The sequence below is a fragment of the Phycodurus eques genome, chromosome 19 (assembly GCF_024500275.1).
Source record: "Phycodurus eques isolate BA_2022a chromosome 19, UOR_Pequ_1.1, whole genome shotgun sequence".
Taxonomy (NCBI): Eukaryota; Metazoa; Chordata; class Actinopteri; order Syngnathiformes; family Syngnathidae; genus Phycodurus; species Phycodurus eques.
The window spans coordinates 6,117,747-6,144,591 of NC_084543.1; the positions used below are offsets into that span (position 1 = coordinate 6,117,747).

General features: G+C 40.8%; 3 protein-coding genes across 4 annotated transcripts; 2 read left to right on the top strand and 1 right to left on the bottom strand.

Moving 5' to 3' along the window:
- The first annotated feature begins 164 nt into the window (after positions 1-164).
- Positions 165-13,547, top strand: LOC133417726 (carnitine O-palmitoyltransferase 1, liver isoform-like). Of its 2 annotated transcripts, none has more exons than XM_061705768.1 (19): positions 165-318; positions 2,820-2,972; positions 3,395-3,534; positions 4,633-4,804; positions 5,756-5,857; positions 6,037-6,174; positions 6,329-6,406; positions 7,183-7,290; positions 8,067-8,151; positions 8,740-8,935; positions 9,033-9,221; positions 9,833-9,938; positions 10,025-10,141; positions 10,970-11,134; positions 11,234-11,362; positions 11,591-11,746; positions 11,833-11,946; positions 12,438-12,530; positions 12,618-13,547. In XM_061705768.1, the coding sequence occupies exons 2-19, from the start codon at positions 2,832-2,834 to the stop codon at positions 12,741-12,743; spliced, it is 2,355 nt and encodes a 784-aa protein (XP_061561752.1). In that variant the 5' UTR covers positions 165-318; positions 2,820-2,831; the 3' UTR covers positions 12,744-13,547. The 2 variants fall into 2 exon arrangements, with proteins under 2 accessions (XP_061561752.1, XP_061561751.1); XM_061705767.1 differs by lacking the exon at positions 8,067-8,151 and adding an exon at positions 7,603-7,690 and having other exon boundaries at positions 12,618-13,546.
- A 360-nt stretch (positions 13,548-13,907) lies between these two features.
- On the top strand, positions 13,908-21,519 carry LOC133417970 (troponin T, slow skeletal muscle-like). Its single transcript, XM_061706248.1, has 13 exons — positions 13,908-13,966; positions 17,923-17,952; positions 18,050-18,063; positions 18,150-18,173; positions 18,301-18,319; positions 19,606-19,666; positions 19,813-19,929; positions 20,035-20,112; positions 20,193-20,306; positions 20,557-20,666; positions 21,084-21,174; positions 21,264-21,304; positions 21,382-21,519. Exons 2-13 carry the CDS (start codon positions 17,930-17,932, stop codon positions 21,425-21,427), a joined length of 738 nt encoding a protein of 245 aa, XP_061562232.1. The 5' UTR covers positions 13,908-13,966; positions 17,923-17,929; the 3' UTR covers positions 21,428-21,519.
- Positions 21,371-26,619, bottom strand: LOC133417966 (dynein axonemal assembly factor 3-like). Its single transcript, XM_061706243.1, has 10 exons — positions 26,415-26,619; positions 25,383-25,489; positions 24,355-24,448; positions 24,086-24,240; positions 23,828-24,013; positions 22,792-23,037; positions 22,525-22,669; positions 22,311-22,425; positions 21,924-21,998; positions 21,371-21,817 (listed from the first exon to the last, which is right to left on the bottom strand). The coding sequence occupies exons 1-10, from the start codon at positions 26,494-26,496 to the stop codon at positions 21,673-21,675; spliced, it is 1,350 nt and encodes a 449-aa protein (XP_061562227.1). The 5' UTR covers positions 26,497-26,619; the 3' UTR covers positions 21,371-21,672.
- Positions 26,620-26,845: the final 226 nt, after the last annotated feature.

Below are 26,845 nucleotides of genomic sequence, written 5' to 3' on the forward strand. Positions count from 1 at the left end.
AGTGAATAGGATGTTGAACTATACACTGTTAGTTAAAGCAATACAAACAAAACAGGTTTTACTTTCGTTAAATTGCATCGATTGTGATATTAATACTCGGACAAACAGTGAACTCATTTACCCACCACACGACTGCGACATTTCCTAGAGTCAGTGAAGGCAACATCGGGTTCATTCAGGAGGGCGACTGTTCAGTTTTCCAGTTTGCAGCTGAAGAGGGCCGACTGGACGACGGCGACACACCGACGCATTTGTCGATGTTTTAAGTTGAATATTGGATCCTGTTTTCTCAGCTTTCCACCCCGCAAAGGCCAACAGGTATGACAACGCGAGCGTGGGTAGAAATGGAAGGTGGTGTGAGGCTGACGTGACGTTATGTGGCTAACGTTACAGGAATGGGGCTAGTCACTCGGTGACGATTGCAGGTGGTTTTTGTTTTGTTTGTTTTGTGTTTTTCTCCAACTCTCTCACAGTGTAACAATTCCCTCGTAAAATATACAAAAAGGAAGCTGGGGAAATTGAAAAAAATGTCCTTATGAAGAGGAAGGAGGCATTCCCAAGTGTCAAACAGGAACTAGCTTTTGGCTAGCATCAATGTCTTTTCCATAGTAAATAAATAAATAAAATAAAATACGCGTTTTAACGCCACTGTGGAATTTGCATAACATACCTGTCAAACATTTTTTTTTTTGAACGTCAGGTTGACATTCCCAAAAATGCTTTCCCGCAATGTTATGCAAAGTCCACAAAAGCCTCCAATTGCTACTCTGTTACGTAACTCATTGTTCATACTTTTCGTTTTTGTATTATTGTTTTCAGTTGTAAACTACCTGCAAATGTGGAGACTCACTTCAATTTGTGCACAGAAAATGTAACCTATCGGGGCTTAATCCTGTTTTCCATTTGAGCTAACCCTTTATCCTAATGGTGCATATGAAAGTAATGTACGGAATATTTGCATACCGGTGGCGAGCGTGTGCATTTGGGACGTAGGCGTCCATTTGTAATTTACCCGATTTAATCCACTTCTTAATACCGCCACTATCTTGTTGCAATTATAGATATCATTACTGCTACACAAAAACGCAAAATAACATAATCTGGAGCAGTATCAGAATCAATATTTATCTCATAACATGTCAAAAATATACGAACAAACAAAAAAAAAATGAAATAATATTCCCCAGAGATACCGATTATTAAATGTATTATTGTGTCGTCGTCAAGGTCGTATTCATTTATTCAAACTGGCATTTGAAGGGTTGAAATCCCCAAAACTGATTTAATGTTTGGCAGTCTTGAGCAAGTCTGAAGTTGTTTAAGTGATTCTTTTTTTTTTTAAAGCAAAAAAAAAATTGATGTCTGATGATTTAAAAAAAATAATAAATTAAATTCCTACAAAATTCATGCGACAAGCTGTAACAGTAATGAACACCAATAAATCTAATTAAAAAATACCAGAAGAGACCAAAAGGGCTGCCATGGATGCCAGTAGTTTTATTTGCTCAAACAATAGAACACTCCGTTCTGGCCCATAAAATAAACGTGTCCTGGTGCCACACCTACAGAAGTCACTGCAAAATTTTTTTTTTTTTTTTAAAAACAGCAGTTCTATAAAAAAATAATCTACACTCTGATCTCATGACTGGTCTGGGTTGAAAAGAAAAAAAGAAAGAAAGAATTATACCGGTAACCATAAAACCAAAAACACTAACTCGAATTACATGATCATAGGAAGAGTACTCAGGATAAAAATCATTGCCTTGACATGGTTACAGTCACCGCTGGTGTGTGATTTCGTGTTGGGCTTGAGGTAGGGACGTACACCAGGAAATCTTTGGGGTTGGTTTTATCTCAACACCCGACAAAGTCCCCACAGAGTTATAAATCATTTGGTCAAATGTGAAGTGGCCCTACACGCAGATGAAATGACACCGGAATATGTTAGGGCACTTCACAATAAGTTGAATCCTGCTGGCAAACTTATTAATAGATGCATTTCTACTCCTATGCAAATCACAAGCACAACATCAAACATATTAAACTATCTTATCATAGAGTGACCCACTCAAATTGTAGTATGTGAAATGATTGTTCAAAAGTACCTCTACCCATGTGCTGTCCAGTTTAAGAAACCAGACCTCGGGGCTTTAACCAATGCCGTAGCCTATTGTGCGGGAAACATCAATCCCATTTCTGAGGCAAAATTGTAATAGGGTTCAACACGGAAAATAACACAAACATCAGCAGTCAGGCAGCACTTTTAGATGTACAGTCGTTTATTTAGCTGACTTTGCATTTGAAAATAAGTTATTAGTAAAATCGCCAGTGCATACGATGGATGTTCATCCACCTATGCACGTGGACGCATTTTGGAATCTGTGATTTGCTGGCGAAGCGGCAGAGGTGGCAAAAGTACTCGCGCTCTGTTCTTAAGTAAAAGTACAAAATAAAATTGGATTGATATCAGGTATCGATGATGGAATAGGAATAGCTAAATTCATATCAATTCCCACGCCTATGGACAATTTAGCATTTTTACTCGTTTGAGTCGTCAACTTTGCAACTTTCAGGCCCGTTAGCGTTTGTCTCAATGTTTATTGTTTTCGCTGACTGTTTGCATGCAGTCCCCAACCTCCCATGATTAAGTGGGTCATTCGCAGTACGAAAAGCAGCTGCTTTGAGAGGTTCACGAGACCCACGTCGCGCTCGCAGCTGAGCTGTCGTCACCCGAGGGCTCGGCTTGATCTTTCCAAACCTGGAACGGCTGTCGTACGTGCGTTGCCCCAATCTCCTCTCTTCTTCTATCCATCGCACAGTGCACAGTTGTCATGGCGGAGGCCCACCAGGCAGTGGCCTTCCAGTTCACTGTCACCCCGGAGGGCATTGATCTGCAGCTGTCTCATCAGGCCCTCACTGAGATCTACCGCTCAGGACTCCGCTCTTGGAAGAAGCGTATCATTAGACTCAAGGTTTGTTCGCCTCTATGTTTTCACCTTTCTGCAGGTCAACACTTGTTCAGTGATTCAGCCAGGTTGGGTTACTTCAAAGTAGAAGAGTAAGACCTTTGTACTAAATTTGAAATTTAAAGTGGATTGTCTGATGCACTGCAGACGCATGTCATTTTTGGACGTGGTCAATCAACAAAGCAGTAGGTTTTCAAACAAGACCCAAACCTGCTGCAAATGAAGAATCTTACACTGCATCACACATTTATGCAAGAGTTTATGGATAACGTTATCCTCATAGTTTGGTGCTCATGTCCATCACACGTGCATAAAGTGAATTTGGAAGCCCTTGTAATTTATTTATTCGTTATGTAAATAACTATGTGACACTGGCAAGCGGATGGAATTGGATTATCAATCAATCACCGCTCTCCCCCAACGAATAGAACAGCGTGATCACAGGAGTGTATCCTGCCAGCCCTTCCTCCTGGCTCTTTGTGGTCATAGCCATCCTGGCCACTATGTACACGCGCTCCGACCCCTCCATGGGACTCATAGCCAAGATACAAGAGCACCTGCCTGTCAGGTAAGACATAACACACTCACTGGACATTTCATTTGGCACACTCCCCTCAATCTGCTGCCTCGCATTAATTTTGAAATATGCTAATATGCTGTTTGCAATGGTTTAAAACTGCACTGTATGATGTTGAGAGGTTTATCGAATATTTGGCCCCTTTGTAGCAAAATAAACAGACTAAAATTCAGTTCTATACCAATGCAATTTCAATATAAAGCATACTTTTTTAGATTAATACCAATTACTTGTCGGTCAAGGCAAGGCTGAGTATTAAAGTTACCCACGGTGAATAATAAAATAAATACCAGCAAAAACAGTGAAACGTTAATAAAATTGATAACAAACGGCAGTGGTTATGGTTCTTCTATTATTCTACTATCGTTCTTCTCTTTACACCCCATTGTAGTCGCTCTTTTGAAGTTATTGTTGCAGATAAGCCACAAAAAGCCCAAAGAAAAAGCACGTGCAGAGTTTATCCTTTGAGGTAACCTGTCTTGCATAAGTGGTTTTGTGAAACTTCAAAGGTTTATTTCATATTTACCCTAGAACATGGCAATGTAACTTAGTTCCGCTGTAGATTGTTCAACTAAAGCCATTTACGCTAGGTTAGATTAGATTTGATTCAACTTTATTATCACTACACGCCACAAGTTCAAGGCAATAAAATGCAGATTTTCTTTAACCAGAGGTGCATAGGCAGTCATGAAATAGAATATACAGCATGGTATGGTGTATAAATATATGCCAATTTGAGTGTCTATATTTACAGATACTGTATGAACAGGCTATGACTAAGATCATGAGTAACATAGTATGACAGCGATACAATATGTACAGGAGTGTACTGTGCAAACTGCAAATACTGGGGAAAAAAAAGATGGATTATTCAGAATGTACACATAGTAGTGCAATTATAGTGTATACTGTGTATAATTAGTTTATAAATGTGCACTGTAATGTATTGCACCATTATATTTGCACTACTGTGATATTCATAATTAAGAGGCCAGTCAATGTATATGCCTCTTACATACAGTACAGTGGCATAGCAGTAATTGAATTTTTTGTAACGGTTTGCCATGTCCTTTCCTGCTCTTCTCACAGCCAGTCCATGAGCACCCAGTGCCAGACGGTGGTGTCGGCGGTGCTCTTCAGCACCTTACTGTGGCTCTTGCTCATCTTCACCATGCGCCTGTGCCTCAAGCAGCTCCTCTCCTACCACCGCTGGATCTTCGAGCAACACGGCAAGATGTCCACCACCACCAAAATCTGGGTGGTCAGTGTTTGTTTCCTGCCTTTTTTTCCTCTGCAATGCTCAGTTTTTGACAACCTTTATTAAACCAAGGAACATATTTCATCCATCCATCCATTTTGTACCGCATATCCGAGGTCGGATCGCGGGGCCAGTAGCTTTAGCAGGGGCGCCCAGACTTCCCTCAGCGACCACCAACAACTCAGCGACCACCCACAAAAAGGGTGGGTACTCTGAACTGCTGTTTGGTGCATAGACACAAACAACAGTCAGGACCCGTCCCCCCACCCGAAGGCAGAGGAAGGCTACCCTCTCATCCACCGGGGTGAACCCCAATGTACAGGCGCCGTGCCGTGTGGCAATAAGTGTACCCACACCTTCTTGGCGCCTCTCACCATGGGCAACTCCAGAGTAGAAGAGAGTCCAACCCCTCTCAAGAGGACTGGTACCAGAGCCCAAGCCGTGTGAGGAGGCGAGTCCGACTATATCTAGTCGGAACTTCACGACCTCGCACACCAGCTCGGGCTTCTTCCCTGCCAGAGAGGTGACGTTCCACGTCCCGAGAGCCAGCTTCTGTAGCCGGGGATCGGATCGCCAAGGTCCCTGCCTTCGGCCACCGCCCAGCTCACACTGCACCTGACCCCTACGGCCCCTCCCACAGGTGGTGAGCCCATAGGAAGGGGGACCCACATTACCCTTTCGGGCCGTGCCCGGCCGGGCCCCAGTGGGTGCAGGCCCGGCCACCAGGCGCTCGCCTTCGAGCCCCACCTCCAGAGGAACATAATACAACACATTAAAAAAAAAAATATCAAGGCACACAATCAAAGAATGGGTTGGGAATAACTGGTGTAGTTGAAGCACTCATTCAAACTCCCCAGTGATCCTAAACACAGCTTCACCAAATGATCTGTTGATTTGAAGTATTTTAGTATATTTTCTTCATTTGTGAACCACATGCTTGTGTCCATATGCCAGGCACTGGTGCGCATCTTCTCTGGCAGAAAGCCTCTGCTCTACAGTTACCAGGGCTCATTGCCAAACCTGCCTGTGCCGGCCATCAAGGACACGCTCAAGAGGGTAGGTTGCCATGTGGAGCGCAGGAAATGGTGACTGGCTATAGATCGCTTCGTCATCATTTTCTGTGTCACTTGCACCGTATTACCCTTTTTTTTTTTTTTTTTTTATTTGGTCATATCTGTGAACAATGAACTGAAATGTTTGCTACTACGATTATCTGGCCTGTCTTCCCTGTTCAGTATTTGGAGTCGGTGCGTCCGCTGATGGATGACACCAAGTATGAACGAATGACCAAACTGGCTGGCGAGTTCGAGAGCCGCCTTGGAAATCGCCTGCAGTGGTACCTCAAACTCAAATCTCTCTGGGCTGCCAACTATGTGAGTGACTGCATTTAATCTACTGTACTTCCCCAGAAAACAGCGTCCACGTCGGCAAATGTCATTAACAATGTACGCCTTTGAGAGTTTCTGTGCATTGCATTATTTAAACCGACTCAGCAAGCAATGGGTGTATTATGTTTTTGTGTTTTAGGTCAGCGACTGGTGGGAGGAATATGTCTACTTGCGAGGAAGAAGCCCCATTATGGTCAACAGTAACTATTACGGCATGGTATTTATCATTACTTTGGTCAAAACATATTTTATTTTTGGTCTGATGCAAAGATGATCAAAACATATGGCTTGAATTTTACTGTCATAAAACAACCTAAATTTAAATATTTGTTCCATGAAATCGTATTGATTTATTCACAAACGTCTAATCATATTTTAGCGTTTCTGTTGTCTCTATGTGCATGTTAGATTTTGTTGTTGTTGTCAAATCTGATTTAAACCTCTGTGTGTTGCCATGTCAATCTAATCTGCGCAGGGCCTTCACAATCAGTAGTGCTGGTTGATGTAACTTAAACTACTGGTATTTTAGCAATGGGACTGTTTCTTTAACCGATGAGATTTCAAATTCGCCTCAGACGGCTCGGTAGCTGGCTCCCAGTAACGTCAGCATTTTTTTCATTCTCTGATTGGTTAGTCAGAGCAAGCCAAGTTCGACTAGCAAACTACATCTGTAGCTATTTGCGCAAATTAACATGTTTAATAATCAGCATCTCTGGTGCGTATGATGTGTGTTATTTACATTTTGTCTATTTTTGTCACGTTAGTAGATATTTATTTTCCAGATGATGTACATGGCATAGTTGTATGCTGTTATATTGCATTTTTGTACAGTACTGTTGGTTTCTATATTTGTGACATAGTGCTGGTATTAAGAGGTGGATTTAGTCGGGCAAATCCCCGGTGAAGTCCCAGTTACCAAATGCCTGGCCCGCCATAGTCATGAAGACGTGGGAATCTCCTGACTTCCTGTCTCTGTCTTTTCTCACTCCCAAGGACTTCCTGTATGTGACCCCCACACCCATCCAGGCAGCCAGAGCCGGCAACACCATCCACGCAATGTTCCTGTACCGCCGCAAACTCAGCAGAGAAGACCTCAAACCTGTGAGTTTGGCCACTGTTGCTAAGGCAACACGAATCGTGCCAACCTGAACTATTTATATTATATTTGAGACACCATCGACAAGGGGGACTATCTGTTATATGTAATCATGTACATCCATAAATCTTTGGTGCTGAGTTTTATTACTTTTTATTTTATTTTTTCATTTTAATGTGAAGACTCTCATTTTCTCATACCATGCTCATTTAAAAAAAAAAAAAAAAAAAACACCCACTCCCCTCTTATTCTTTTTGCTTGACTATGTTTCCTCCCCACTCATCCATTCGTCCTTGCCTTTGCCCCCCTCACCTCAGAGTCGTATACCCGGTACTGTCATTCCTCTGTGTGCGGCTCAGTGTGAGAGGATGTTCAACACCACACGCACTCCTGGAGAGGAGACGGGTAAAGAGACAGACATGGACACACACACACACATTCCACACACACATTGTGTGAACATCCCCTCAAAGTGGCCTCTCCTCCAGATGTATGATCCACAATATTAGGGTCTAGAAAAACGTTTTTGCTTTTAAAGTTGTGTGTGAGTCCAGTCATCCCTCACCTGTCACCTTTTCGTCCTGTTGAGTTCTGTCTGGGTTTGTGAGCCAGGCCGTTCTTTAAATAACGTCTGTTTTCTTATCTGCCCATACATCATCTTCTCTCATCTTTCCTCGGTTTCTTTTCCCATCCCATTCTCTTGGGTTTTCTATCCTTTTTCTCACCGACGTCGCTGCGGTCCGTACTACTTCTTCGTCGTCGTCTTGTTCCTCCAACTCAGTGGTTGTTGAGGTCTGCAGTTCCTTGCTGTTCCTATCAGTTTGAGAGGATGTTTGACACATGTCGAATCCCCGGAACACTAACAGGTAGTATTTATACTTTTTAAAAATTGAAGGATCATCCTTCATTTTAGATTTTGTAAATGTGGAACACGAACGCATAGTTATTATTATAGTCATAGATATTAGTGGAGGGTGCATTTTATTTTTGTCATTCACTTGTAATTTTAAACCAAAACCACAAATTGCATCCTTTCACTCAGGCCCACCGCTGATGCCTTCACACCTCATGGGCTCAGTTAGACTACTCTCAAATATGATTTAGTTCTACTGGGAAGTACCAAACTTCCCTTTGTGTGTTGTTACAAGTGGATGCAGGCAAGGGAAGTTCCCTGTAAATTAAAATGAGTTTGTGGCTGTGGCAAACGGCAACTGTTCATGTGGGATGCTCATTCAAAAATAGTTGTGTGCGCTAATTCACTCCAGCCATGTGGAATGCAGCCCTAAATAGATGGATCCCGATACGAAAGAGAGCGCCACGGTGCCAGCTTCGACAAACTAAAATGCTGGATAAACCTACGCATAAGCAGCCCAACTTGAGATGCTCGAGCTATATGTTGTACATATAAAATCTTGAATCAAATAGAATATGCCTGCCTGTTTTGCCTCTTGAAGACACCGTGCAGCACTGGCAGGACAGCGATTATGTAGCCGTATACCACAGAGGACGCTACTTTCGGCTCAGAGTGTACCAGGCGGGCAGACTCCTGTCCCCAAGGGAGATCGAATTCCAGATTCAGAGGATCCTTGATGACTCTTCCGCACCCTGCACGGGAGAAGCGAAACTTGGCGCTCTGACTGCCGGTGACAGGTCGGTCTGACAAGCAACTGCTTTTTTCTTCTTCTTGTTTTTAAATCGAAAGAGATGTAAGGCAAACAGGATTTTTAATTGCCATGTTTCCACCCAGAATTCCTTGGGCGCAAGCCAGGAGCAAGTACTTCAGCAGCGGTATCAACAAGCGCTCACTGGACTGCATCGAGAAAGCCGCATTCTTTGTGACCCTTAATGACGACGAGCAGGGCATGATGGGAGATGACCCATCGGAGAGTCTGGACCGCTATGCTAAGTGCTTGTTGCATGGGAAATGTTACGACAGGTAGTTCTAGTCCAAAGTGAACCCTGCCCTGACAACTGAGTAGTACAGGGGTGTCAAAACATCTTCCTCCGAGGGCCGCATATGGAAAACCCAAGGATGCAAGGCTCACTTTGCATTCTTCACCTTTAATTTATTAAATGCTAAAACCAATCCATCAGTGTAGGTAAAGCTATGCGAAGCAACTGTACTGTATATTGTTTATACTGTATAGACTACTATGCAGATTCCAATATTTTAGTTAGTTATTTTGGTTTGTTTGTTGTTTTGTATGCTCCGGTGTGCTATGCTGATATGGAGCACTGATTCAAACCCTCCAACCTCAGAGCTGTGACGCTGTGCTAACCACTGTTCCTCCGTGCCGCCCTATATATATATACCTGATTTATTATAATTAGTAGTAAGTATTTTGTACAGTAATTGTAGAAGTTGCCAGGACTGTCATCCAGTAAGAAATTCAATGCAGTCAAACAACGTGGGCCATGTCAAATGTTATTTTTAGTATAAGCTAATTTGTATAAGCAAATGGCCCACTTTTGACATCCCTGGTGTCTTTTTAAAAAAAAAAAAAAAATTCCTAATTAAATCCATCTTTTGTCTTCTTTGTCACACAGGTGGTTCGATAAGTCTTTCTCGGTGGTCTTCTTCAAGAACGGTAAGAACGGTATCAACGCGGAGCACTCATGGGCTGACGCGCCGGTGATCGCGCACCTGTGGGAGGTGAGGGGATCATCCAAGAGTCGCTTGCCTCTCCGGTGGATCCAAACGCCGACAAGTTTTTAAAAATGGGTTTCTTGTCTTTCCAGTACGTCGTGGCCACGGACTCTTTCCAGCTCGGTTACAATGGCGAGGGTCACTGCAAAGGGGATGTGGACCCATCGCTAGCACAACCTCTGAAGCTCACCTGGGAAATACCTCCAGAGGTTAGTTAGTCAAGTACACAATTTAGTGCAGTGTTGCACAGTTTTTATTAAACAAGGCACATATTTTCATTGGAAATATCTCACAGCTCACCACCAAAGAAAACTACTATGAAAAGGACTATATAGGGTCATCTGTCGCAGTCTCGCAATATTGCAGATTTTTCTGACGTTAACATATATATTATGCTGAAATACGCTGACATGTGATGTGTTGGAAAAAGTGCATAAATTAAAGTGTAGTTTTCATCGTCATTTCAGTGTCTGGGAAGTATATTTTATGGCTTAAACTATAAAGCAAACGTTTGTTTACATATTTTGGATACATTTTACGCTTGAAGTTTTTGTTTGAGTTCAGATATGTTTCCAATGTAGTTTAAATGTGTTTAAAGGATGAGGGAGAGGGGTATGTGAAGGCTTAATTTATTTAAAAAAACATTTTTTATTTGGTCTCTATAGTGCTGCTTTTCACCTATAGCAGTTCGGTCTGGAATGTAACTCCTGCGATTTTCACTAGATGCTGAAGTAATGATCATCTTATCTCAGTTTACTCATAAATTTACGAACTGTGTGTGAAATCTGGGCCTATTAAGTTGAACACAAAGCTATTATTCTGTTGTATGAATTGAAATTGGACTTTCTGCCATCTTGTGGAAGAGTATTTAATGGTTCTGCATGTCACCATACGTCACTGGCATGGATAGATGAACAACAATAGACTGTTTGTTGTAAATAGATAATCGTTTTTTGGACTAAGTAAATGTTGGTGCTGAAATGCTTGAAAATTGAAGTTGAAAAGTGCTTGCTTGTGTGTGTGTGTGTGTGACGCAGTGCGAGAAGCAGATCTGTCAGTCCCTGGCAGTGGCCCAAGCCCTAGCTGACGACATCGACTTTCACATTCTATCTTTCCGAGACTTTGGCAAGGGAAAGATCAAGAAGTGTCGAGTCAGTCCGGACGCCTTCATTCAGGTGGCACTTCAGTTGGCCTACTTCAGGGTGAGGAACGCCCGAAGTCTGGATGGATATCGGGACTTAAGGTACCCTGGAATTCGGCTGCTGTGTATGTTTCGAACACATTTTGTTGTGATGTTCCAGAATCGGAAAACGTTTTGCCTGACCTATGAGGCCTCCATGACCCGCCTGTTCAGGGAGGGCAGAACTGAGACCGTTCGCTCCTGCACCAGTGAGAGCAGTGCCTTTGTCAAAGCGCTCGTGGGCGGAGAGGTGAGACTGTGCACTTTTGACCAATGGAATGCATGAATTCTAGAGGTGGGACTAAGTCACATGTGTGCAGGTCACAATTAAGTCAAGTCATGTGACTTGAGTGCCCAGCCTCTGATTAATTCTGACGCTGATTTTTTTTTCACAAAACCTGGTAGACGGCTGCATCATGGACTAAGGAGAGACCCTTCACATGTTTTTAACAAAACAAAACTGCCATTTCTCCACCAGTCAGCTGACGTATGCAGGCGTCTGTTCCGCGCGGCATTCGAAAAGCACCAGAACCTTTATCGCATGGCAATAACTGGCGCCGGCATCGACAGACACCTCTTTTGCCTATACGTCGTGTCCCAATACCTCGGAGTGGAGTCACCTTTCTTGAAAGAGGTTCTTTCTGCACTTTCTTACCCCCCCCCCCTCTCAATTTGTCTCCTCGGTTACACTGATCCAAAAGTCTTATGGGTCTTTTTCAGGTGCTGTCAGAAACCTGGAGGCTGTCCACCAGTCAGACATCTCTCCAGCAGGGGGAGCTGTTTGACTTAGTGAACCACCCTGAGTACATTTCCTGCGGGGGAGGCTTTGGTCCGGTTAGTGCTGCATTCAGGGGAATCGAACAGGGGTAAAACTTGACACTGTCCACAGGCCCTGACCATTTTGGAGGCCCTCTTGGGAAGTAAATGAGTATCAGTTCACATGACCCACCCCAATTTACATTACAATCTTACATTCTGATTGGACCGTGCCGACATGCACAGGGATTAAATGAGAAAAAAATAAAAACAATTAATAAAAATTATGTTGACCCATGAACGCTACTTCGCAGATTTTCACCTATTGCGGGGGTGGTCTAGACCCTAAACGAGGGATTATTAAATAGCATCCACAGAACTTTTGCTGAAAGCATTTTGTTTAGAAAGTGTTGAAAAATTGAACAGTAGGACATTCAAAAGTTTAGAGAAGGTCAACGTAAATTGACCTGTAAAGGTTTTGGATCATCTGGAAATTTCTGGAAACTAACATCCCTGATTTTTTTTCTGAGTCGTGTGTTTAGCTATGATTGTTCTCTTTGTCTTTTCAGGTGGCTGACGACGGTTATGGGGTGTCTTACTACATTTTGGGAGACAGCCTGATCAACTTCCACATCTCCTGCAAGCACTCTTGTCCCGACACTGTGAGTTCATCACAACCTCTCATAAAATACACACTTTAGAGTAGATGGTAAAAGTTGAGCCCCCCTTTTTTTTTGTATCCCTTCAAGGATGCCCATAAGTTCGGTGCTCAGATCACAAAAGCCTTGCACGACCTGCTGGAGATGATGAGCCCCGGCCAGAGAGAGCCCAGCAAAACCGAGGACAATTGGCCTGAGGTCAAGAAAAACCTGTAGACGCTTCCTCAGGAGAAAGACAACAGATGCTTGAAGGGAAGATGTTTTACCACCATTACTGTATGAGGCAAGAGTGGACATGTTCTCATGTTGAGGAGAAAAAACAATAAGTCAGCAATCTAAGCAGCTTGATCAAAAGACAGCTCAGTTGAAGGAAATCTGTACAAGTGAGCTGATGTTTTCCTACATACATTTATATATTTGCTGCGGATGGCCACAGGTTAACGTGTTATTCAGTTTCAGTATGACGTAATACTCCTTTTTTTTTTTTTCTTTCTTTTAAGTGACTATATACTTAAGAAGTTGACAAATATTATTTTTTATTTTTTTTAATAAAGGGGCATGTTTATGTTTTGATACCATTGCTCTTTTGTGTATGTTTGCCTGGATGTACACACACACACACACAAACACAGGCACTTGAAACATTCCTTCACTTGCCTTGCACTACAGTAAAATGTCGTAGTGGTTCTTTCTGTGCCAAAGGCTTTTGTTTTTTAAATGCATTCAGGTTATCCAGCAGGCATTTTAAATGATGGTTAAGCACGTTCACTCGTTTTATGTATAAATATGTGTTGTTTTCTTAATGTCTGCATTTCTATAAACGCACCATAACAATGCAACTTACGTTTTTAAACGTGTGGGTCAAATGTGGACTTAGTGTTAAAGTTGTGGTGAAGACTAACAAGATGTTTACCAGGGAAATGTGGAAGGAAGCTCCTTGGTTCTCTATGGATTTTGTTTGCTTTTCACCACAAGCCCACCGAGATTGTGTCATATTGCTTTTGTCTGAATTTTTAATGCAATATTAAAAGTTAAAAAAGACGTTCTATAGCAAAAGTGCTTGTTGTGTGCTTTTTTGGTTTGTTTGGTTCATGCTCCCAAAACCATTTGTGACCAACCGCCGGACCCAAGCAAAGGTGCAGTGATGATCTCAGGATTGAGATGTTTAAAACGAAAAAAAAAATGGTTCTTTTGTTCTCGAGCTGTCACCACCTGTCTTTTTTTGTCTTCTTATTTCAGCTGTGAGCTCAGCAACGAGGCACTCGCTCACGAGCCGCTCTGCCAGACTTCGGCTTCAGCTCCCAAAAGCCGCCAATAATCCGCATGCTCATTTTTATTCCCCGTCCCCTTCTTGTCACCCCGCTGGAGCCTTTTATAAAAAAGCTGGTGCCCGCCACAGTCTGCTCATTACGCGTCAACATCCCTCTGACACTAAACTGGTATGTACAATGACTTTTCTTGCTTTTATTTTGCGGAAGCACTTTATTGTTTCCACCTTTTACTCTGTAAACAGCAAGTAATCAGAAGTGGATTCAAGAGATACTGTACATGTTTCTTCAGTGAGTGATGTAGTTTTTTTTTTGGGGGGGGGGTCTAAAAGGAGTATGAAAATGTGACTTGTATCTGTCAGATAGTCTCTTACATCAATTCCCTGAAAAAAATAGGACTTTATTGCTGTAATAACACACATTCTGTTCTTAAAAACACAACTTTGTTCTTGCAGTGATTTCAGATTTATGTGAAGATGTGTCAAAATCTTATTAGAGCTTTTAATTGGCCCAAACATAAGGTAGGGAGGCGGAATTGAGGTAATGGTAATTGCAAAATGTTTGTTTTATTGACTACTGGTCCACACACAGTTATGATTTTTTTTTTAAATGGCACCTTTATTGAAAATAATTATTATTATATGTAGCTGTACCTCTTCACTCCTTATCTGCTGCATGTGTGTTAATGCTTGACCTGCATGCTCACACTCTCTTCCCCTCAGAGGGTGATTATATACACATTACATTTAATCTAGCTACTCCTTCTTGGACAGTTTTACCACCCTTTGAGTAGAAGCACACGTTTATGGGCTCACACTGCACTGCAGTGCGCATTTTTGTTTTTTTATGCTGTGCTGTTGGGTCAAAGTTATATCCAGTAATACTAATAGGAGTGCACCATAATGCAAGGGTTATACAGTTGTACCTCGATATATACAAGCCATCGCTCGGCCGATTTTTATTGCTTTTTTTTGCCTCGAGTTGCGAGCAAAAATTGGAGTGAGGAGGAACCTTCGCAACAAACAGCAGGTAATAATTCTTCCCAAAAATTTGTCAAATGCTTGCTTCAAGCTGTTTATTGCCAAGTTTAAGCATTAAACAAAGAGAAATCCATTGCGCTTATACAAACCACCTAATTTATGGAAGTCAGCTAGCTTCATGCTAACACACGATACAAAACATTGTAGATGGGCTAGCATCGACGCTGCGGTAGTTGTAACCCTGAAAGCAATAGGTTGAACATGAACTTTGCAGCAACACATGTAGAAAGACAATATGATAATGCTCACAGGCATATATTCTTTATCATCTGCGAAAAATGGCTAATATTACTGCCATCTTACTGAGTCATTTAGTTGTGAAACGTGTCGTCATTTATGATGAATGTCTGTATTATACTGCCCCATGGTGGCCAACGTACACTCACCGGAAGGAGTATGATAATGGGTATTGAAGCAATAAATCGTGATGCGCAAACTGTTTGATTCTGTACATTTAAGTCCATTATTATTCCTGACAGGGCAAAAACAAAAGTTACTTCTTCACTGTATGTTTTTATAAAGTACTGTAGAATGTTTTTTAAATTATTATTTAAAAAACATGTTACAAAAACATTTTGGGGGGATGGAACAGATTAATGGCATTTCCATTTGTTTCAAAGGGGAAAGATAATTTGAGATACGATAAGTCTTGAGTGACAAGGGTGGTCACGGAACAAACTAAACTCTTAAGTGAAGGCACCACTATACTTCTACTCCCTCGACCGCATAAACCTTAACCCTGGAGCAACGTGTGGAATTCCGTGGCCAATCCCTTGCCTGTTGACCTTGTGCCATGTTTATTCACATTGACATGGTCTGAATGTGCTTCATGGTTGGCCAAAACTCTGAACTATGTAAGGCCTTCATCCATCATGTTGATGCATTCATGTCCGGAAATGTCTCTGTTATTAATCTTTTTAGGCAAGCATTGTCAACGTGTGACAGAGAACAAATGGGGTGTTTTTTTAAATAATCTTTGCATTTTTGAGAAAAAAAAACTCAAATTCAAGAACTGTATCAGCAATTAAAAAAAAAAAAAAAAAAAAAAATCACATTTATTTTTTACATTTTACAGTTTATATAACATACATTACGTAACGTCATTAAAAATACTGTTTACCATTTATTATTTTATTTCAACCCAAATGTTGTTTGCTGCTTCAGAATTTTAAAGCATTTTTTTCTATTTTTTTTTTTTTTTTTGCAAATTTATAAAACGGATAAATTATTCTCATCATTATTTTTACAATACTCTTATTTGAATAAATAAATTAAAAAAAAAACATTTTATAATAATTTTGGGCAACCAGTCAAATGTTTGCTTCAACATGTTGAAAGCATTTTTTTTATAACTTTGTAAATCATACTGGTTAATTGTATTTTTTTTTTGTCATTTTCTTTTACAATACTTTAATTTTTTTATGAAAAAGTATTTTGGGGGCAGCCAGTCATATGCTCCAGTGTGTTTAAAATAAGTTAATATTACATACTGAGAAATTGCCTTATTTTGTACAAAACTGATGAATTGAAAATTCTTTATTTGCCAGTGACTCAAATGTACATACTGATTGTCAACATTTTTATTTATTTATTTTTGTCTTTGTTAATTGCCTATTACAAGTCACATGATTGTACAGCCATATCATGAGGCATGTTTTGCTTTCGGCTTGTCCCGTTAGGGGTCGCCACAGCGCGTCATCCTTTTCCATGTAAGCCTCTCTCCTGCATCCTCCTCTCGAACACCAACTGCCATCATGTCTTCCCTCACGACATCCATCAACCTTCTCTTTGGTCTTCCTCTAGCTCTCTTGCGTGGCAGCTCGATCCTCATCATCCTTCTACCAATATACTCGCTATTTCTCCTCTGGACGTGTCCAAACCATTGAAGTCTGCTCTCTCTAACTTTGTCTCCAAAACATCGAACCTTGGCTGTCCCGCTGATGAGCTCATTTCTAATTTTATCCAACCTGGTCACTCCAAGAGCGAACCTCAACATCTTCATGAGGCATGTGACAACTTCATAAATTACCAAATCTGGCTCCTTGCTTTATACATAAGTACCCTTTTTCATCATTTTCAATTCAGCTCATTTATTGGCGTAAATCGCATTAATTGTCGAAGTGAAATTGTGACCAGTGAGTCTGTAAAAGTATTTTTCTCCAAATTGAAGAAAGTGTGTTCACTGTGAGAGGTTCCCCTCAGGTTGGCCTCAATGCTAGTAGATTAAACGGTAATAGGAGAGCCGACTGGTGTTAATAGCCGCCAGCCGAGCACTTCAAAGTCCTCCAACCCACATCCTTTGGAGTAAATCAAATTAAACAACAATGATCCCGGTGACGTGACTCAGCCGCAGCCCCTCTTCTATTCCTAGATCATGAACGACAAATGGTCTTTGTCTTGGTGTGTTGTTTTTGAAGAATGTATTGTACATCTTTAGCTGTATATTTTTCTTTGTGCTATTATTGTCATGCTCTAACTACACTAATTAAGAATACTTTTAATGCTATGCATGGTTTTACGCACCAATTAAAACTCATTCACGTCCAGCCTTCCCAGTTAACATGGATATTTGACTTATACAGCCGTCAATGGCAGTGAATGTGTTTTAAAACCAAACAAAGTCCAGTGTGTGTTTTCAGTATCATTTTTTTCCAGCCCTGTATATGTATGACTGTACTTTAACTATGTAATGCACTTAGCGAGTCCTCTCATTGAAAAGTACTATATACGTGTATATAAAGGTATACACACCCCTGTTCAAGATGTTTATTTTGTAATATAAAAAAATTAGACTAAGATAAATAATTTCAAAACATTTTCCACCATGTGACCTATAAGCTGTACAACTCAATTTTATCTTATCGAAAAGGGAAGTAGAAAAACTGAAATAATGTGGTTGCACAAGTGTGCACACCCTCTTATAACTGGGATGTGGCTGTGTTCACAATTAACCAATCACATTTAAACTCATGTTAAATGGTTGTCACAAACTTACTGCAATGGGGAGTCCACATTATGTATTTAGTGACTTTAGTTACTCAAGTTTTACTTCTTAACACAATTTAATTTCTTCTTTGTGTGTTTTAGTGTCACAATGTCCGATTTAGAAGATCATGGGTGAGTAAATTGTTCATATATTCCAACAAGTTCCCCACACCTTCCACTTTTAAACATCTGTTTCTATGTATTTGTACAATATTCTTTCCCCATCTAGAGTGCACCAAGAGGGTAAGTCACTTGAATTGAAACAAACAAACAAAAATAATCTTTTCCAAAATCATATGCATCACTTTTGACAAATCTTCCCTCTTCAGAGGAAGATGAGCAGGGAGAAGGAGGTAAGAATGCATGTGAGGATTTCATTGTCATTGTTAATTTATTTTTTTTTTTTTAGCACTATATTCCTCTTTGAGTTGCCTTTATGGTTATTCATTTACATCCTCTGCTGTTTTGGTGAACACGAAGGAGAACGACACAAGCACAAGTGAGTATCTACTATGCATCACAAATGTGTTGTGTGGTTTACCATGAAGAGCACATTTACACATTACTTGATTAGGTACACCTGCACATCCAATACCAAAAGGCTCACATTTGATTTCTAGTTTAAGATATGTATTCATTTGACAGTAAGTGTACTGAAAACATTTTTTAAACAGCTCCAGACCAGTTTCCCAACCTTTATTGCACCAAAGCACATATTTACATTCGAACAACACCTAACAAAAATGTCATAAAAAGTATGTACTGTGTCCCCTCGCTGTATTGCGCTTCACCTATTGTAGATTCACTGCGTTGCATATATTTCGTTCATATTCATATTGCGCATAATTCGCCATATCACAGGATTTTTTGTGTTTGCTGCAAGTTTGTTGTGGTAAAATAAACGCTTCCTAGCCTAAACATCATTAAAACATATTCGAAGGAATAAAATGTACATATTGTACAGTACCGCTGTGCATTATTTTACGTTTGAGTATAAAAGGTGTGTAGGAGTATAGAAAGTGTTGATAAGGTAGGAGTATGGGGAACCTTAAGAATTTGGGGAGGTTCAGAAAGCTTTAAAATAAGTGTGTATATATATATATATACATATATATATATATATATTTAAATATGGTCGGTACTCCGCGGATTTCACCTATTGTGGGGGTGGTCCTGAGTCTAACCCCTGCGATAAACGAGGGATTACAATATACTGAAATAATGATTAATTTAATTACAAATCTGTGTGAAATCTGGGCCTGTTTAATAGTATTATTGGCAACAGTTGGATATGCTGGTTAATTGTACCTGCTGTCATCTAGTGGAAGAGCATTTATATAATTGTTCTGCTTGTCACTATTCCAGTGATTTCCAACCTTTATGGGTGCCAAGGCACATATTTTACAATTGAAACATTGAAACACATGATACATTAATTACTGTATGTAGTTCCAGCCATCAAATAGTTCTGTCTGTCACTATTCCTCACTGGCATAAATAGATGTAAAGATACATTATGTCTTGGAAATAAATAATCGTTTGAGCAATTAAGTAAAATTTTATAATTTCTCACGGCACACCTGAAGGGACACACTAATGTGCCTTGGCACACTGGTTGGGAATCACTGCAATATACATAACTAGCATAGATAGATAAGCAAAATGGATAATTTCCTGCGGCACACCTGATGATCAACCACAGTCGTTGGGAATGAGTGTAAAGAGACTTTGCATGTTTACCTAATGAAGTGGCCCATGACAAGCTACAAAAAAGTTGTTTTACAGGCTGGTGGCAACACAACTCGCTCCACCAAAGATCCCAGAGGGCGAAAGGGTGGACTTTGATGTATGTACCCATTATCGTTTTTTTTAAATAATTGGAGAAACCCATCAGCATGTCGGACAAGTGACTAGCCCCGTCTGCCTTAGTTTTGAGGTTTTGGTTTGAGTAAGGGCTGGAGAAAAAAAGCTGTTGTGTTGGTTTCCTGTCAGGATATCCACAGGAAGCGGATGGAGAAAGATCTTTTGGAGCTTCAAACCTTGATTGACGTCCACTTTGAGCAGAGGAAAAAAGAAGAGGAGGAGCTCATCGGGCTCAAGTCGAGGATTGTAATTTTTTTTTTTCCATTTACACAATAAACACATTTTTATATATAGTGTACTGTATATGCAGATGATGGAAGGCAAATCTTCGATTGTCTTATTTTGCCCCAGGAGAGTCGCCGGGCAGAAAGAGCCGAGCAGCAGCGCGTGAGGGCGGAAAAAGAGCGTGACAGACAGACACGGATCGCGGTGATTAACCACCATGAGCTTTTTGACACGTTGCCGTCTCGAAAACCTGCAGCGGTGAACTGTAAAGGTGGCGTCCGCAGGAGGAGAGGCAGAGGAAAGAGGAGGAAGAGGCCAAGAAGAGGGCGGAAGATGAAGCCAAGAAGAAGAAAGTGCTGTCCAACATGGGGGCTCACTTCGGAGGATTCCTGGCCAAGGTCGGCTGTAGATTTAGTGGAGACAAACTATTGATGTTACAATTTCCTAAAAAGACACAAAGAACATTCTGATTCTGATCGGGGCCAATGTAGAAATAAAATGTTGTGGCTGTATTTTGTGGAATTGCGCTTTAATTTGACTACATTAATTTTTGCACATGCAGTTAGCATCTTCACCCTCAGTTTGTTAATGAATAAGGAGCTCTCAAAGCCACTGCTGTAAATGTCTGTGATTGCTTGATTGGTGCAGGTGGAGCAGCGGCGGGGCAAGAAGCAAACGGCGAGGGAGATCAAGAAGAAGACGCTGTCCGAGAGGAAGCAGCCGCTCGCCATTGACGACCTGAGAGAGGACGCCCTCAGGTCACTTTGAATCACACTGATGATAGTAGCTATCGTTTAGCAGTCTGTGCTCTTGTATTGAGCTATCAATATCATTTATATACACTCACTCGAGATTTTAGGGTTTACCATTGCTCTAGTCTATTATTAGTCCTAGTCTAGTCCATTAATGACTCTGGCACCTAGTCAGATGCACCGACCAAAATCAAGAGGAAAAAAACAAACAAAAAAATCAACCCTACAGTCTCAATACTTTTGCCCATATTTATTGCATTAAACCACCAGTGTTATGTTCGAGTTCTGCACGACTGCAAACTATGGAAGATTGTTCATCAAAATGTGCATTTTTATCTCTGATGGATCCTGTCCAAGTGTACCAAATGCGTGTTTACTTTTTCAATTTGCTTACTTTTCAATGTCACTGCAATTGCCTTTTAGAAAACGAGCCGGAGAGATGTGGGAGTGCATCTACCAGCTGGAGTCAGAGAAATTTGACCTCTCTGAGAAGATGAAGAGTCAGAAGTATGAGGTGAAATTCTTTTCACCAAATGAGCTAAATAAAATTTTAGAGAACGGCAAGATATCACGTTAAATTATTTTTCCCATTGCCTATTCCAGATCACCGTCCTATTGAATAGAATCCAACATGCTCAGAAGTTGTGAGTTAATGACACACTGCACTGCATGTACAACAAGTCGCTATACACTCAAAAATCTTTGTCTTGCCTCGGAGCAGCAAAAAGGGCCACGGGAAGGGGAAGGTTGGAGGACGCTGGAAGTGAGTCGACACCCTCAACTGTCAAAAAAAGATGGTGGCGATGGCACATTTGCATTGTCACACCACTTGGAAACAAACATGAATAAATTGCTGCGTTGGATGAAAATTTGCTGTTTAATTTGTCATCGGGAACATGATGAGGGCACATGTAGATGATCACTCACATTCACACCGTCACTGAGCAGGAACCCACGCTCCTGGCAAAATGTGCTGTGAAATAGTTGACTGAGGAAAAACATGGAGCCAGCATCACTTGTCCTTGTGTGGTTCAAAAACAGCATAAACGTCATCACTCTTTGTCCCACAACACGGTTGGAATCCGGCTTCCACACACATGCTGGTCACTCGCTCTGCAAAACCAGCTTCTTGCTCTTTGTTCAGGTCCAAAATGAACCTGAAGGGGCAAAAACAACACTACTGTATTTGACTGTTTTGTCACCAAGGTAACAAGCTTTGAGGATACATAAATTTAAAAAAAAAAAAAAAAAAAAAAAACTCACTTGGCCAACTCCACGATGAGCACAGCGTCTGGTGCTGCAATCTGCTGGATGTTTGGGCCCAAATGGTGTGCGCAGCTTCACAGCGTTTATCAGAAGAGGGCACAGAAACATGCTCAGCGACAGACAGTGTCAGCTGGCAGCGAACCAAATGTTGGCGGGGCGAATTAAAACAGATTACGCTGAATGCTCCCAACCCTTCACAATCTTATGAGGCCCAACATGAGCGCTATACCCAAACATTTGCTGTTATAAAGAGCACTGGTGGAAAGTAACCAAGTACATATACGGTACTTTGTTACTGGACTTGAGTAGATTCTTCAGGTGTCTGTACTTTAGTACTTTTTACATGATTAAGTGTTCTAGGGGTGTATTTGTTGTGCTTGTTACCTGGCAGAAAAGTGGATAATGTCGAAGAAGTTGGCATATTTCTGTTTTTCTGGCAGCTTCTGAAGGGAATCCAGAGGCAGGAAGTTGACGGACACCCCTTTAAGTCGCATCAGGTCTGTAAAAGATACAAACAAATGAAATGTAGTCAACACATTGACCAACTAAACTGGCCTGAACCGCTCTTTGTCGTCAACGTGCAATACTTTCCACTTACCGTTGACTGGGAGATAATTATGTTCAATATTTGTGGATGGATTTTCCTCCTCTGCGTCGAACTGAGGAGTAGAAGGGCATTCCCGTCTCCTGGACAGGGATTGGAAAAAATCTTGCACGTTTGCAAAGGAGATGTCCTGTGCTGTCTGCAGATACAAAAGTACATTCTGACTTCTCTTTTTTTTGCTCACGTATCTGTACTTCTACTTCAGTGTCAGTACTTTTGCCACCCCTGCATTTTACTGGAAACGACGGGATGCGCTTTTACCTTCACGTGTTGGCCGTTCTGCGTCTTCAGCAAGTTCTCGTTTTCGGTTTCAATGCCGAAGGCCAGGTAAGGACTAGACGCGATGTCTCCCCAGTAGCCCCTCAGAGCCACTCGGTCCCCTCTCTGGCTGAACACCCGAGAGGACAGCAAGCTCGGGTTGGTTATTTGGTAGACGCCTTCCCTCAGTTCAAAGGCCAGGCCGCTCTCCCTCCACCGGACGTACTGATGCTTGTTAATGACACGGCACTGGGGTACAACAGTTTAGTAGAAAGAGGGTACAAGAAGAGTCCCATTTCTGACAATGTTACCATTGGCAGAGTTGTATTAAGTTGATTACAATATCACACACTATCAGTTCTTGTCCACAGTATAAAACTGAATATGAGGAAAAAACTGTACTTAAAATATTTTATTAAAATGTCTTGCGCATAAAAGTTAAATATTTGTACCTAAATAAATGTTTAAAAACATGAACATTAAATGGAAATGTATTGAAGTTAAAGTTAATTACAACTTAACTGTACTTTGGCAGTAATTCTTCAGTTACCACTAGAGGGAACCCGCATACCATACTTTGTGAATCACTAGTATATATCGTCCCTTCGTTTTTATTATGAAAGCCATCAAATTTGAGATCTCAACAATATTTTTTTTTTATCTACTCTGTACATCTGTTATGTTGTATATTGTCTACAGCCAGCAGAGGGAGGTTCCACTTCTTAAATTAAAATGTATATTCTTCTCCATGGTCAGCAGAGGGTTTCCCCACTCATTAAAATCTTGATAATTTTCAAGTGTTGAGTCTAACACAAAACGCATTTTACCTAAATAATATGATTCAATGCAGTAAATAACGAGGAATGAAACAGCAGTTCTTCAACAAGCCAAAAAGTTCAATTTGATGTCAACAATATATTATTCATGTTTAAAGCGCTGAAGTCGAAAATGACAAAATCTTACAAAAATCCGCACCCTTGGGAAGTTTCATTACATTTACGGACAGAATAAAGTAGTACGTATGAGTTATTATTATTACCCCCTTCTCATGTAGCTTCATCGTGAGGTCCCAGTCGAAGCAGCCCTTCTTTGAGTCGTAGCGTGTGCCAAGGTGCTGCCTGACGCGGTAATCCCAGGCTTTGGCTATGGAGACAGGAGCAGCGGAAGAAGACGAAGGCTGCATCCATGATTTAAAAATCCTAGCCAGCTCATCCCGCTCCTTAAACTGGACGCGTTCGAACAAGTGAGCCTTTTGCCTTTTAATGACACGTTACCGTATGTCTGCTTATGTGAGCACCTTGAGAAGAGATGTGTTGAAGCAAGGGTGCGCGTCTGACTCCGGGATGTCGCTGACGTGGTGCCAGAGCTGCGACGCCAAACGTTTCACCGTGTCGTGCGTCTGATTGCGGATCACGCTGTTGCCAAACACCTCCAGGAACGTCTCTGTCTTCTCTAAGGATGGGGAAACACCGTGTTAAACGCTGTCGCGTCGGTCCCCACTGAGGGCCCAAAATACGCAGCCTGCCGCTGCATTATACGTTCACTAAAGCTGCAAACCACGCCCACCATTTAGTCCCATTTTTTGCTGCGGAGTCAGTGTGATGTAGAGCAGCAGCATTTGCCTGGCGACCACCTCCATGCTGTTTTCAAACAGCCATACCTACAATGAAGCAGAGAGCTGTACCGTAAATTCTCATGTATAATACGCACCCCCCCAAAGTTGACCGAAATTCTGGAAAAACCTTCTACCTATGTATAATGCATTTTTACAATGCATGATTTTGCTTCTACCCATATGATCAAAACATGGAGCATTATCTGTATTTTGTTAGGTTTTTTTCAAATAATTATTCTGAAGTTAAGCACTTTATTTGAACACGTAATACTTGTTTTTATTAACTTATTTTGAAATTCACAGCCATACTTTTATTTCGTAAATGAGAAAACACATGTTTGATGTTTGATTACCCTGGCAGAATTTGTAAGATGGGTACAATTCTTGACAGAAAACATGAAGGACCAGGCGAAACACATTCAATTTTATTTTAATGGGATTCAAATTAAACGGGTCAAGCATTTCAGAAAAGCATTATCATTAAACAACACATGACCATAAAGAAATAAATGATGGTTGTTGTTCAGCCATCAGTCATATTTAAAAAAATAAATACAATAAAATATTTCACAAATTCTGCCAGGGTATGTAAACTTATAGGCACAACTATACATATATGCAGTCATACGTAACTCTGTCATATTGGAATGAAAGTGTAGGCTACACATTTTTTACCACCACTAGGTGGCAGTAGCATATTAGAACGAAAGTGTACACCTTTCTCATTACCTCCATGTGGTGGTGGCATTTTGTAATGAAAGTGCACATCTTTTTCATAACCACTAGATGGCGCATACATTTATCAAATGTGAAGTTTTCCCCCCCATTTGCCCATATACCTATGTATAATCCGCAGTATTGTCTTTTAGACAATTGTTTTGGGGGGGGGGGGGAATGCGCATTATACACGAGAAATTACGGTATATGCTCCACATCACGCCTCCTTTTTTAGGGTCACAGTTGAAGACAAAAGCCTCACGTTAAGGACGTCCTCGTCCCTCAGATTAGCCAAGGTTTTCAGAAGATGTCTCGGATCGCTACTGCCGACTAGTAAAATGTTGACTTCCCCTTCATGGCTCACGGGGCCTGAAAATAAAAAACAGAGGGACTGAAAATGTCAACCATATGGACAAAAATAGAGGTCCACCTGTCCAGTACACTGAATACAAGTGAAATTATGGACTAATTGTCAGACTTTCTACAATAATATATCAAAAAGTAAATAAAAAAATAAAAAAACACACATACACACACACTTAAGAACTAAAACTCATCAGCCTGGCCAGTTCCACTTAATTTGATTAACTTTTTTCATCGCATTTTATGATTTTAAAATATTTATTAGTAATTTATTATCAATGATTTAAAATAAAATACATGAATTGAGTCCTAAAACCTTTTCCACGTTTTTATTTCCTACTCCTATTTTAGTTAAGAATTATTTTATTACCTCATATCAATATGTCATGAAATAAAATAACAAATCAAAATCTAAAACTCATCAGTCTTTCCTTTTCCACATTATTTTATTTACATTTTATTCGTAATTTATTTTCAATTCTATATTGTTAAATAAAATAAACAAATTAGGGTCAACGAATTAAGGTAGCTCATCAGTATTGCATGGCGATGATTTTATTTACTATTTTATTGTATTCGATCATTAAAATGCTGCACTTTGAATTTTTAGGGTCTTCTGCCTATTTATAAAGTCCCCACCCACCCCCTTTTTCACTTAACACATCCTACGCTCGCTCGTATTTTTTTCACGTTATCGCGAGAGTTGGTCCCAAACGATTTCTGACGTCCCTTTATTTATATATATATATATATATATATATATATATATATATATATATGGATATGTGAACGTTTCATACGACCACGGTTTGATTGATTGCACGGTTAGTATCCATCTGAGCAGTTTAAAAACTGTTAAATATTAACAACAACAACAAAAAACAAATAGAGTCGAAATGTTTTCAACGTGGTTGTTGGCACTTGCGCTCACCTGTACTGATGAGGTCTCGAGCTGGACTGAAGCCCCACCAGTTGACGCAGCCTGCGCCTTCTGACGGCCGCCCGGCGCTCATTGTGTCCCGGGGACACTCCGGTGGAAGCTCGTTGACAACGGAAGCTCCGTGGTAGAAGCAACCTTCACTAAACAAGCAGCCGTGAGTATGTTGGCCGAGTTTTGCGTGACGGTTAGCCTACAAGCTAGCGCTACTTGAGTTTAGTTTTTGTTGCCAGGCAACCCTTTGTACGCTTTATGCACATGAGCAGTCTGTAACCAGGAAGTAAACATGAACCGTGTGTGTGTGTGCATGTATATATATATATATTTTTTTTACCTTTTAATACGCAATTGTTTTACAAAGATAATTACGCCATCACGTCACCATGTTTTTCCCTTTTAATAGTAGAGTGTCCACAAAGTCTAGA